This window comes from Podarcis gaigeae, assembly GCF_964106915.1.
Source record: "Podarcis gaigeae genome assembly, chromosome: 1".
Lineage (NCBI taxonomy): Eukaryota > Metazoa > Chordata > Lepidosauria > Squamata > Lacertidae > Podarcis > Podarcis gaigeae.
The window spans coordinates 11928089-11942158 of record NC_139678.1 but is presented as its reverse complement, the minus strand read 5'-3'; the positions used below and the strand labels follow the sequence as shown (position 1 = coordinate 11942158).

At 46.9% G+C, this 14070-nt stretch overlaps 1 protein-coding gene and 1 long non-coding RNA gene across 5 annotated transcripts in view; one reads left to right on the top strand and one right to left on the bottom strand.

The window, feature by feature from the left end:
• JAG2 (jagged canonical Notch ligand 2) overlaps window positions 1-9629 on the bottom strand; it is an 88233-nt gene extending 78604 nt beyond the window's left edge. For 2 of the 4 annotated variants that reach the window (XR_014562263.1, XM_083731554.1), the window contains exons 1-2: window positions 8970-9428; window positions 7753-8073 (exon numbers count right to left, since the gene is read on the bottom strand). Coding sequence is in view for 2 of the 4 variants with exons in the window: in XM_083731554.1 (XP_083587680.1) it covers window positions 7753-8073; window positions 8970-9050 (402 nt within the window). In the remaining 2 variants the exon portion in view is untranslated. Of the gene's footprint in view, window positions 1-5049; window positions 5077-6055; window positions 6342-7752; window positions 8074-8969 lie in introns of those variants that run through there. The other 2 variants (XM_083731555.1, XM_083731557.1) reach the window with 2 other exon arrangements.
• LOC310845196 overlaps window positions 5282-14070 on the top strand; it is a 280162-nt gene continuing 271373 nt past the window's right edge. Inside the window, exon 1 of the long non-coding RNA XR_014564566.1 lies at window positions 5282-5311. This is a non-coding gene — a long non-coding RNA (uncharacterized lncRNA). The remainder of the gene's footprint in view (window positions 5312-14070) is intronic.

Genomic DNA, 14070 nt, shown 5'->3' with positions numbered 1-14070 from the left:
AGAATGAATGTACAAGGCAATCATGAATGGAAGGCCAAACAGAGGTTAAGTAAAAGCCATAAAAGACAGTAAACCCAATCTTAAGATTTTATCAGGAAAGATAGCGATAATTTATATTGCTGTACACAATACCAGTGAAGCTGTTTATAGTAGTACACAGAATATTGGTCCGCTTCATTTTGCACACTGGAGAAGGTTCCCCTTTTCACCCCACCATCCTCTCTCTTGTCAAACTGCCTGGCAACTTGTAAAATGCTACCTCCAGTTCCCTTTGCATCTCATGATGCTGCTGGCTTGAGTCATGTGGCTTTGTTAAAACTTATCCCTTGCCCCTTAGGCACCTCTGGCTTTGTGCCCCTTCATCTTTCCTGCACTCTGTTAGCATCACGTTAACCTGAGTCAGAGGATGTGTTCTATTGTATGGATGATCTAAGAGGAATGTGCAGGCTTGAAGAAACCTGTTAAATGGAACAAGACAACAAGATCGTTTCTGACCTTTACAAGAGTAAGCCCTGGAATTTTACAGTAGTAAAAGCCAAGTGCTCCAAGGGTTCTCTTGAGCAACCCTTTACTTGTCCTTGGAAAACAATACAAATGCTGGATGTATCCCTTGCAAAAAGGGTACCTAATGATAGGGGTAATTCAAATTATTAGTGATATATCAGACCCCCTGAATTATGAACACCAACTCAAATACAGGTAATACCAAATAGAACATGCCCTTAAGATTAAGAGGTTCCTCTCAATAGAGAAGAAAGGATGTTAAAAGCCAAATTACACAAAGTAAAGGATAAACAACCCTAATTAAGTGCTGGTATCAGGCAGCATGTCATTTACTGGTTGCTATAGCAACTTTTATTCTAGTATAATTTGTGACGATCTTGACAGCATTTTTTTAAAAAAATGCATTCCCTAGCAATTGAGGTCCAGAAATTCCCAGAAAACTCTTTGCCTGCCAAGTATGGAACTAACATAAAAGGAGATTGCATTGTAGCCATTCAGTAAAGTTCTGTGCCAACTATGCAACCAGAAGCCATGTAGATGGCTTTCAAACTATAAACCATTTGCAGGACCATTAACTTCACTTGAAAAGTTTATGAAAGCCAAGAAACTAAAAAGCAACTAAAGCTTTGATTTTAGATCAAGTCACATTTAAACTACATTTAAACCATAGTAAACCAACTGTGTGGTGTTCTAAGAGCCAGTTTTAGTCATTTGCTTATCTAACAGTTTGTCCACAGTGTTTGTATAGTAGCTAATAAAGTGTCAATTAAAGTTAAAGCTTTTCAAGCAAGAAAACTTTAAACGAAGTTTAGGGCAAGGAGTATGGAAGAGCGGTAATGAAAGGCATATACAAACCACACCTGACTCACTCTACCAGATTTCTACAAAATGTTCCCCAAGGTAGCAGTCTAAGCACTTCTAAAGAGATCAAGATGTTTCAACAGCTAAAGGCTTTGGATTTATGACAACAGAAAAAGAGCACACCATCACCAACAGTGCAACATAAAGAATGTTGACTTATAAGTTCCGCTGAATCCATGGGATTTTTTAGGATTGCAACTTAAGTGAAGTAAGACGTTAGGTCCTCCAAGGATCAGTATTGGGACATGTGCACATAAATTATCTAAAGTTAAAGCTGTACAACAAGGCAGCCAAGGTGCCAATAGCACCGGATTGTGAGGGCTGTAAAACAGAAATGAATTGCAAGGAGCCAGGACTGCATCTGCCATCATCCCTGACTACTGGCCCTAATCACTAGGGCTGGTAGAAGTTCTAAGTACAACACTATCTAAAGAGCTGAGAGTTAACTGTTCTAGATGCATAACTTGGGAGCCGGACCACTTCTGAAGTGTCACTTGGGAACTTATCGTTAAGTAAATTTGCATGGAATGACAGCCCCAAACATTGCAAACACCTTTCAGACATAATAAAAGCCTTTTAGTAAGTCTACTGAGTTACTCACCTACAAATATAATGACATCTTGCCAACTTATACCAATGTAAATTATTCTGTAGCATACCAACATCCTGGAGGACAGGAGAAGGAACTGGCAAGCAATATGCCTGGCTGAATGCATTATATTTTCCACAGGTGACCATGCAAGTGGTGATTTACAAGCCAGGATTACGATAAAAACACACGTGTGCTTTAGATTAACTGGGATAGTTTTAGCATCAGAGAAAAGGGTAGGCTCTATCCAAGCTGAAGAAGGGGAGCTTTCTGTAGCTGGCTGCACCGTGCAAGAATTAAATGCTGTTCTATACCATTATGTTGACTAGACCGACAACCATAAATGTAGCACTAGTCTCTTTGAAATCCAATAGGGGTAAGATCAAAGGGTAGAAGGTACACATCAAATGTTTAGGAGTAAGTGTTTCTGCAACATTATGCACAAGGAAACAGAAGATCCAAAGGCAGTTTCAATATTTCTTATTGAATTACAAAGAAGAAAAGGAACAAAACTCAGAAATCATACAAGTACAGTAGCTGCAATAATGCACAATTTTTTCCAGACTAGTCCAAAGAGACTGGGACTCTGGTATCTGAGAGGCTGCCTGTTCTATACTCATTTATCTGCAATAGCTGTAGTCATCGTCAACACAGATCAAGGGACAAACGTAACCTCAATGGCTAAATGTTAATATAAACAAACGTAAGACACAAAAATGGAAATACAATAACCAGTTGCGTTTAGTGCTCTAAGGAACCCCTAAACTGCTTAACAGTGGCGATCCCTTCCTGCAAGTTCTCCAGGAATTCAACAGCACTAGGTAAAGGTATTTCCTTTTCATACCAGCATTGCAGAAGATGATGAGGCTTGTGGTGCAGTCCAAGCCTTGAAAGAAGAGAAATTCATGCCACTTAGTGCCTACTGGAAAGCACTGCAAGAGGTGAAAGCACACCCCATGCCCTCTGTGCAGATCAGAAAATTTGGGAAAAGGAGCAACAGGGCTTGTTTCCATTTCAGCGGGGCTGAAACAAGCAACATGAGCCAGCACCTCTCCTCACCTGAATCACCTTGCAAAAGAGGAATCAGGTGGGGGCTGTTGGAGATCATGAATTAGGGCACTCTGATTATTATTTACTGAATTTATATACTACCCTATACTCGGAGGTCTTAGTAAAAGTTATAGTTCTGTTAAAGTCCTCAAAAATACAGAGGAGGAGCAAAGTTAAGATTAGACAAACATGACTTATTTTCACCACTTTGAAATATTCAGGTACATATATCTACAAAGAACAACACTTCTAAACAACACACTTCTCTTTCAATGCTAAATTCATCCTAGCCTCGATGAGCATGACATCCTGTGGCACCTACATAATCAAAGTGTGCAGGTGCAAGAGAATACAAATCACTTGCTCTACAAAAAGGCTATTCTGTCTATTTCCCAGGGTGCCTTAGGCTTCCACAGAGGCCATTCAGGGATTTCTGGCTTGGATGAGTTGTTGCCCACTACTGGGCTTAATCTTCAATAGGCTATTACAGGAGAGTAATGGTGCATTCTAAGGCACAAACAGTTAATACGTACAGGATATGAGCAAGACAACAGGTATGCTTAGGTTCTGGGATATTTCTTTAGAATGTGCAGAAACTAACTGCAGTGCAAAGGTATTCCATAGCAGAGCTGTAGAGGTACAGCTATCTTCCTGTTTACTGCTTATAAACAGTGTGGATAGGAGAGCTGAGACTAAGGAAGATGATCTCAGAAATTCTTAAGCTATGCCTGTCTTACAAAATGATGGGACTTTGCTGAGTGGGGAATAAGCAGCTTTCTTGGTGGGAATATTTGCTTCCCCCACCCCTGGCTATATGAACTCCCCCATGAGAGGCATGAGGGGTACACGTTCAGTCTCTAGACCGAACTACAACTTCTTAAAATTCATAAGGACACATATGGCACACAGTGTATTTGGCAATTCTACTAATTGTAGCAGGCAACCTAACAGGTTTTCATCACATTCACACAACTGTATTCGACAGAATAGAACTGCTATGATGAAAACCATCTATTTTGGTTTATTAGAAACTGCAATACTCCTGGCAATGGAAGCGCTATCCCACGTAAAGACCTGGGTTTCCCGCTAATTTGAAAACTGTACTCTTTGTTTTTAGCAATAATTGTGAAGATTCTGAATGGGTATCATTAAGTATCCCCTGCTGAGAATATGAAGGCCAGCCACAAGTCTTATTCAACCAGGTACCCTTTAAAGAGAGTGACCATGGCAATCAGACTAGCAATCCATAAAATGAATACCAGCAACAAATATTTGGGTAGGAGACGGATATTGGATGCGCTGCTCTCAATCAGCTCCACTGCATGTTTGTCCAGAGGATTGCCACAAGACTGAGCAAGGTACTACATACACTCTGTTGAATACAGAAGGTGGCATGGTCTGTACTTGTTAGCACTGAAACGACTCAACACACAATCCTTTCTTCAGATTTCTAAGCTCAGAGCCCGGCCCCTAACAAACAGCATTACTATTGGAATTTATATACCATCTTTCTTTTCAAGAAGAAATACAGAGGTGGTTCGCAAACATAAAAAAGCCAACAGCAAAGTAAACTATAAAGCCACTCACAAAAATACAGCTGCCCATAATTAAGATGCATAATAATGAGCATGTACAAGATACACAGTAAAACAACTTCATCAAACCTATGAAACATCCATCATTAAAACATATAATATGCCCATTAAAATAGTTTAACCATTAAAACAGAAATTAGAACTATTAGAACAAACACAGCTTGCCATCAAGTTTCTTCCACAACACTTAGTTGCCTAACTCCCACCCCAGAGTCTGCAAAGCAAATTCTCTAAGTAACAGAACATACTTCTATCTAGAAGCATGTAAAAAGATGTGTTCCAATATATACAAAACCATCTACCAGTCTGTCTTTGGCAGCTGGGCTTACTGCTAACAGTTATGTACTATAAGAGTCCAGAGGCATCCATTCCAAAGCTCTTCTAAAGATCAACCAACGTGTTTTAGACAACTCCTTTTCATAGCACACAGGACACACCTTGTTCTATTACCTGCTATTGTGGAGTTGCGATGTCATCCTGTGGACACAGCAAGAGAAGACCAAACTACATGACTACCAGTATTTCCATAGGTCTCTTTGACTGACACATGTGCACACCAGCTGATGAGAAATGGACTATCACACAGCTGTTGAGAGGCTGAAAATGGCAATTTAAAAACCCATACAGTTGCTGTGTACTTGATGTGCGCATTTTTTTGGGAAGACATAGTAAAACTCTGAGTCACACTGAAGGGACAGGATACCCAAATCCTGTCTGAAATCACCACAGGCTTCAATAATCACCCCGGGCGCAATATTTTTCCCACCCGAGGGCAAAGCCTCATAAGGCTACAACACATGAACGTTTACTTATATTTTAGCCCCACTTTCCTTCAATCATGGAACCCAAGGTTGTGTATATGTGGTATTGACCAGACCCAAACCCTCCTGAGCTTTCACATGGTCTGCCCATTTAGACCAGGTCGAGATCAAAAAGGGGACACAATTTTATAAACACAAAATGAAGTATGCCAAACTTCTACCTCCAAAACTCTGGTAATTTAATGGCCAAAATGCCAAAGTTCACCGGATCAGAATAACCTCTCTTAATCACACATCGTGGCAATAATAGAAGCTGTTGGAGTTAAGGATGTTTTCTGTCAGTCACAGGACTCTGACAGGAAGGAATTGGGGGATTTTTTCTCTCCCACCCCTCACCCTGGCTGTGTGCATATGGATAAACTTAGAAGCAGATTCAATCTGGGCGTAAGATTCATAAAAAAGAGACCTGTGGCCTCAGACAAATTCTCAGGTTGCATCCTCCACCTGCCACCCAACGTCTGAGGAAAGCGTCGTTTTGTATCGGACACAAGTCACTCTGCACTTGCTCAGAGACACCGGCTTGCGTACGACTAAGCCATCGAGATTAACATCCCTAAGTCAGTCAGTAGCGTGTCAATGTCAACAGGTTCACCCCAAGTATACATTTGTAGGCCACCACACTGTGCCATGACTACCTCACTAGGCGTGAGCCTCTCTGGTTACTCCTATTAAAAAAAATAAAACCAGAAGGCAGGGGCAGTTGCATGTGGTTTTCATGGGCAAAAGTTTAAACTCTGGGCATGGAGGGATGCATTTTGAAAAGACCCCAAGTTGAGAAGAGGTGCTTTGCTCTCTCCACAGAATTCCTCCCTCAGAGAAGTGCGCCCTACTGCGACGACGCGCACTACTTGAACCCAGAGCCTGGGAGGGAGGAGGGAGAGGCTGGCGGCTCCCTCTCGCGCCCTCCCCGCTCCAACGGTCGCTGCCGAGGCGCGCGCCAGGCGGGCGAGCCATTCCCGCCCCGCCCCCGCCCTCCCCGCCAGGTCTGGTCCCAGGAGCCAAGCCGCTCGCGCCCTAAGCGAGCAGCAGCACGCGCGCCCCGCGCTTCCCCGTAGCCCGCGGCTAAAGCGCAGCTGCTTTGCACTGCGAAACCGCCGCCGCCGCCTCTTTCCACGCCCTGCCGGCACACTTCTCCACACACACACACACGCATCCCCGCCCTATGTTCTCTAGGCATTGCACTGAGAGCGGGATGGTGTTGTGCATTTTATATATGCATGTATTCTATGTAATTAAACGGCACGAGCGCAAGGCGCCCCCTGCTGGAGATGGTGCCATTTCATTTTATTTTTATTTTGCAAATACACGCCCCATTTTTTGGGGGGGGGGGGAGAGAGACAGCGGGCGGGAATTGCTTACAGCATTTCCACCCCCCTTTTTTTAAGAAAACAAAAATCATCAAGCAGCGCCTTGTGCCCTCAAACACCCAAGGGTATGGATCAAAGCTCGTGCAAGCCAGCAGCACCTTCGCATCTACAGTACCCCCCCCCCCTCTAAACAGCCTCGGTCGCTCACACCTGGATCTTGCAAAGCGCGGGGAGGAGGCTGTCACGCAAGGCGCTTCCTTCCTCCCCGCCGCTCGCAGTTGCTCCTATGAGGAGCAGGCACGCCCCTATGAGGAGATGCCTCTGGGTGTGCCCTTTCCCAGGTTTTTTTTATTAGGCAAAATCGCCCCCCCTCCCCACTTTCCATGCAACACGCTGCTAGGAGTTCATTATCCCCAACACCTGGGGCTCCCTGAAAAAAAAAAATCTCCACTGCCCGATTCCCCCGCTCCCAGTAAATAACCAGCCATTTGCACCACCAGCTGCCACATCCTTGCAGATCCGCGCGGTGCAAGTCACTTGTCTGCTACTGTCTGTCGCTGCTCTGAGGAAGCCCTCCTGCAAATCCATAATGTAAGCCTAGCGGCATCGGGGCTGCTCTTCCCCCCCCCCCCCGGGAAACAAACAACCGCTCCTCGTTTCTCCTTTCCGGGGGAGCAGCGGAGAGAAAACGATCAGTGCGTGCTTCTCGTCTGTCAGTTAGAATAAAACGCCTCGCATTTTCCAAGCAATGAACCGCGATTCAAGTTGAGCCAGTCCCTGCCTGCACTTCGCATAAAACCACAGAGGGCGGAAGGAAAAGCACCTCAAGTTACAGAACTGCAGCTAGCCACAAAGGGAAGGTCACCCAAATAATTATTCCCCCCCCACCCCAAACACCATTCAGCGCATAGCCTATATACCGTGCACAAAACCACTTATGCCTATTGCTTAATGATGAGCAAATCTCCAAACACGTGCACACATTTTTATACATACATATTTTTTAAAAAGGAAAGTTGACCTACCGGCCACGCAAACTGGAAAGGGATAGCAATCCTGCCCATGTCGTGACTTTTCCCCTGATGAAAATTGCGGTTGTTGAGATAAAAAGTATTTCCACCGAGAACAGGAGTAGATCCGGAGCCGTAGCTGCATGCTCCAGTGGTCGTGATTTTGGCTTGATACTCCTTTAAGCAGACTTTCACGTAAGTGTCGCACTCGTCCCGCGCGCAGTCCAGGTTCTGGGGCTTTTTCATGCCATCACAACACTCCCCATTCAACAATTCTCCGTTTACATTCTTCACCGAGTTAATCTGCAGCTCGAAATAGCCCGTGGACTGGGACACCTAAAAATAAGGGAGAGGGAGAGGGAAGGAGGGGGGGGGGGTGACAGACACATACAACCTCATTACTACAGTGTCTTGGGAAGAAAAAGTGCGCGGAGATTTACAAGCCAACAGCCACTCTGGAGTTTCCTACGGCAAAGCAAACCTTCCCGAACAACTATTACAACTAGACGGTTCTATTAAAAGATGAGATCGAGAGCTGGGGGGAGAGGGGGGGGGACGGGACACGGTGCCGCAATTCCGGCTAGCTGTGGCAATAGAGAGGGGGAAAATATTCACAAGCCGTGCAAGGGAACTGCAGAATGTTCCCATTTGCAACTGAAATAAGCAACTCCCAAATAAAATGATTTGGGATTTATACCGCAAAGTCTTAAGGGTGACCAGTCGAGCTATGCAAACCGGTTTTGTTTTCTGTTAAAAAAAAAAAAAAGCAAGCGTTCCATGGGGGGGGGGAGGGCAGATAAATGGATTATAAATCATAATTGGAGGAAAGAGAAGAGGAGCGAAATTCTCCATGCAAACATTGCACACGGCAACTTTGCCTGCGCTCTTCCAAAGCAAACACGCCGGCTTGGAAGCGACGCGTTTGGAAAGGGAGGCTGGCTGAGATCTGCAGCAGAAGGCACGCTCTCCTCTCTCTCTCTCCCCTCTTCCCCTTAAGCGAGATCGGGCTTAAGTTTCGCAAAAAAGGGTGCGCTCCAGATTGCCACTCTCTTAGGAGGGGAAATATTATCCAAAAAGCAATCCCCGCTGCAGCACAGGCGGCTGAAGAAGAAAGGTAAGGCGGGCGCTGCGATAAAGGTCCTCTCCGCTCCCCTATCCCTTTCCCGTTGTTCCCTTTTATTTGCAAGACAGCAAACCCCCCTCCGCAAAAAATAGAGACCGCGTTGTTTTACCTGCACCCATAAAGTTAGGAGCAGCCACAGCCTAAGCGCCGCCGCGAGGAGAACCCAGTGCCGCCTGCCAGAATCCAGCATGCCTGCTACCCCGAGCTGAACGCCGTCGATCAGGGAAGACAATCCATCGACCGGCCGCTGCTCGGAGCATCGGCGGCGGGAAGGGCAGCAGGGCGAGCGCCGCGCGCAAGGTGGAGAGCTCCGGCCGGAGCCTGCAGATCGCCGCCGCTCCTTATCGCCAAAGCCCCGGGCTGACGGACGAGGCAGGGCAGATCCTGGCGGGCGCCTGGCGCGCTCCTGCAGCCGCAGCGGCAGCCAGAGGGAAGCGCGGGTCCGCCGGCAGCTCAGCCTCGCCACTGCGCTCGCTCCTCTGTGCGCCTCTGCTGCGCGAACAGCCAACAAGTAGGTGCCGGAGTGACAGCTTCATTGCCCATTAGACGGCGCCGCCACTGCCTTCATATTCATGAGGGGGAAGGGCCCGGGGAGGAGGAGGAGGCGGCGGCGGGCGGGTGTGGCCACGCGGCTCCCGAAAGGGCTGGGCGAGCGAGCGAGCGGCAAGGCCGGGCCAAGGCGGGGACGCCGGAGCGTGCGCGCTTCCCAGCGAGCCGTCGGAGGCGCCGCAGCCGCCGACCTGCCGCTCGCCGTCCGCCCCGCGGCGGGCTGTTGCGCAAGCCACTTGTTGCGCGTGGGCCGGGCCCGACCCAGCACGTGCGCGGCTGCACGGGGGTGCGGATCGGGCGTGTGCCTTCTTGCGCCCGGCACGTCGGCTCGCGCCGCCGCCCGCGAACTAGGGAGCAAGAAGGGAAAGGGGCTGCCCTCTTTTTTTCCTCATTTCCCGCGCGTGCAGGTAGAGCCTTTCGCGCTGATGGTTGCGTGGCGCGCGCAACGCGATCCTAAGCTTCTTTATACTTAACAAGGTGCCGTGGTCCCTTGGTTCACTCTAATATTTGAGCAGGCTGGGCCGGGCCCCTAAAGATGATGGGCATTGCCATTCAAATGGCATGTTTGAGCCACGTCTTGTGATCAATTATGCGCCCACCCCAATATTTTATTCAAGTGGGAACGTCTCTCGCTAGGGGCCTTAGGATCGGCTCCCGAACCAAGCGGTGGTCATCCATTTTTGGATCCGGGATCCCCTCTGAACTCCAGCGACCAACGTCTCGTTTCACTGTTGTTACTCTGAGTTTTTTAAGTGTCGAGCCTTCGAATAAGCAGCGGAACTCTCCCAGCAGGAAAAGTAGGAATTGGAAGAAAGGCCCTTGGTACAATAATAAAGCTTACTCCCAAGTAAGCATGCATCGGAGTATGGGCTTTTTGGGGGGAATTAGGAATATCACACTGTGTCAAATAAGGTCAGTGGAGGAAGCCCACAAAGTATTTTAGAGCCCCAACAAACTGCAAAGTTTATCATTTTGGCAGAAGTACACACATCATTCCTAAGAGGGCCTTGGCCTAATAAATTAGAAAATGATCCTAATGAGACAGGAATATCTCCCCCCCCCCCACTTACCAAAGTGTAGCAACGTTTAGTGCATGGCCTGAGGTAACTGACTTGCAGTGAGTAATAACCCAGTCCTAGTTTGGGGGGGGGAGGGGGCTTGAGCAAGACACCCTCAATGGCCCCTCCTTGCTCAGTGAGCCCACCCCCTCAGTGTTATGACTGCCAGCTGCTGCTGCTGCTGTTATACTGCATTGTTGCTTCCATCTGCCTGCTTGCCAGATGGAGCCAATGAGCAATTTGCTGGTGGTAGCAACCAGTACCCCTTTCTCACCTTCCTCATCTCCTCTGGCTAGAGCAGGAGAAAGATGGAGCAGGCAGGTTGCAGTGCAGTGGCAAAGAGGAGGAGCAGGTGTGCTGGGGATATGGGTTCTCCATTGTGCCAAACCCTTGATGCCAACTCTGGAGAGGCATCCACAGAGTTCCGTCGGTCCATCTCCCAAGTAAGTCAACGCAGGTTTGCAGCCTGGTCCTTTCGAAAAAGTGCAGAGGTGGAATAGTCTAAACCAGAGTGAAAGTCTGGCTCGTGTTTGAGGAGGTAGGCTGTGTGATCAACCGCTGGGAGTCTTCAGTACGTACATTGTTCTCCTTGACTATTTGGCACACAGATCCAGCAGGATTTGACCCTACCCTGAACCTTCTGTAGTGGACCACAAAAGTCCAAAAGAGCCATACAAATCAATTCTGTTTTAGGGGAGCATCTTTTACAGTTGAAGGGCCGCATTTCTTTCTAAGCAGCCTCCTGAGGGCCACATGCTAGAGGTGCGCAGGGGCCAGAGGCCAGATTGAGAAAGCAATGATAGAAGTCCCTTTGTACAGTAGGCTAATTTCTACAGGCACTGACACACTGGTCTGTATACCCCATGCACCTTAAGGCCTTTTAAGTCTCTTCCCAAGGCTGATGGTTACTGTAGTCCAAAACATCTGCCCTTGAGTCTCCAGTGTGCATTTATTTAGGGTAGCGGTCAACTAAGCTTTGATCAGAGTAGACCAATAGAAATGGAATGGTCCAAACTTAGTCATGCTCATTAATTTCAGTGGGTCTGTTCTGAGTAGTCAAATGCCATCCACAGATAACATTTGCCCTTGCATGGCTTGGCTTGGCTTAGATAAAAACTGGAAGGTCTTAGCCAGTCTGAGAAAAACAATGAGAGCCAAACAGATCTTGCTGGGTAGGGTAATCCAAAAATCAGGGCGCAACTACCAAGAATTCCTTTCTTGCACATCTCTACCAATCACGCTTCAGCAATAGGTTGGTCACAGAGAAAGGGGTCTGCAGTACATCTTCAGGAGTAGGCAACCTGGTCTAAGAAGAGATGGTCTGTCAGGTGTCTTGCACCTGAGCCATTTATGGCAGGGTGAACATAATGCAGGTCAGAATGGTAGGTTTTTTGCATGTAGACTGACAAGGCTTTTCCTCCTTAAATTAGGACCCCTCCAGATGTCCTTTCTATTCTGCATTCATGATTATTTGTGCTGATGATGGTGTCGGGGCGGTTACATGAGACCCCACTTCCAGTTTGCTTCCACTTGCAATGGTTTCTGGGTGCGCATACTGTTTCGTTTCCCACCAGTGCGTGTCCTGTAACTCCTTGCCGAAATCCTGCAAGTTTCTATACCACCAATGGTTTGGAGGTGGTTTCGCCCCACTTTCCTTGCTCTATATAACGTAAGAGTTCCCCTTGAGACGACAATATTGCGGGAACATTGGCGAAGCATCGCAGGATAACTCCTAAAGCAGGATGATTTGCAAACCGTCCGCTATAAATCTAATGCACTATTCTTGTGTCAATGGCATGCTGTTGCATAATACACTTGCAAAACAACAACAACCTTCAGGAGTCTGGAGGGGATCACTGGATGCTAAAATGAAGAAAGCTGGGCGTTACCAGGTGTGGACTTCTGTGTGAAAGGATTGCAGAAGCTCTGTGGTTGAGCATCTGAACTGCAGAAGGTCCCTCGTTCCGTCCCCAGCATCTTCAGCTAGGGCTGGGAGAGAGGAGCCTTCTGAAGTTCTGGAGAACCACTGCCAGTCTGTGTAGACCATCCAAAGCTAAATGGACCAATGGCCTGGCTCAGTATAATGCAGCTTCCTAGTTACCTATGACTTAGAATCATAGAATTATAGAGTTGGAAGAGACCACAAGGGCCATCGAGTCCAACCCCCTGCCAAGCAGGAAACACCATCAGAGCACTCCTGACACGTGGTTGTCAAGCCTCTGCCTAAAGACCTCCAAAGAAGGAGACTCCACCACACTCCTTGGCAGCAAATTCCACTGTCGAACAGCTCTTACTGTCAGGAAGTTCTTCCTAATGTTTAGGTGGAATCTTCTTTCTTGTAGTTTGGATCCATTGTTCCGTGTCCCCTTCTCTGGAGCAGCAGAAAACAACCTTTCTCCCTCCTCTATGTGACATCCTTTTATATATTTGAACATGGCTATCATATCACCCCTTAACCTCCTCTTCTCCAGACTAAACATGCCCAGCTCCCTTAGCCGTTCCTCATAAGTCATCGTTTCCAGGCCTTTGACCCTTTTGGTTGTCCTCCTCTGGACGCGTTCCAGTTTGTCAGTGTCCTTCTTGAACTGTGGTGCCCAGAACTGGACACAGTACTCCAGGTGAGGTCTGACCAGAGCAGAATACAGTGACACTATTACTTCCCTTGATCTAGATGCTATACTCCTCTTGATGCAGCCCAGAATTGCATTGGCTTTTTTAGCTGCCGCATCACACTGTTGGCTTAGCTCAGTTCTGGTACTGAAAATCAATTCCTAGACTTAGAACATGTTCAGAGGAACTCAGTTCTTTGATTCTGCCCTTCCCTGATTCACAGTTTCAAAGGGGGTCACCGGTCACCTTAAAAGGTAATCAAATTCAGCTGGTGCTCACCACCATTTTCTGATAAAACTATTTTGAGTTACGTGGTTCTATTGAACGGCATTCAACTGTTTTTGCTTCTCCGGCAATGGAGCTGTGATATTATATTGATGGCAATGTACCTTTCTAATGTTCTGCTGTTGTCACAAGCTGTTTTGAGGTAAACTGTGTCGTTGGGAAAGTGGCATACAAATATTTAATCTAGTCAAATTTTTGGACCATACCCAGAAACAATTTGGCACCCAGTGGAGCTGTTGTATAATAGAAATAAACATATCACCTGGGTGAGTGCCCATTAACATCCTTTGCTTTCCAAAGAGTCTTCAGAAGGGAGGAACGCATTGTAGTAATCCAGTCTCGACATAACCAAGGCATGTCCCAGGGTGCGAGCAGAGACACCAGCTGCCACAGTGACAGTCTCAGCTTCTAGATCAGAGTACTCCAAAACAACACACCTGATTTTAAAAAGGAAATGCCAGTATCCTGTTCAAAACAAGCTGAATCCCTATTCTAGAGTCTATCATTCTCTTAACCTCCATCTTGTCCTGGTTCAGTTTCTGTTTATCACCTATAATTCACGAGCATCAATTTGTATATTTTATGATTGGCTTAATGACTTCATTGGGTATCTGAACCTAGCTTTTTCTGGTCTTATGCTCAATACTGTGCTAGTGATGGGAAGCTGAGGTCCAGAGGTAAAATGAAGACAAGGCTGCTGCCAACTTT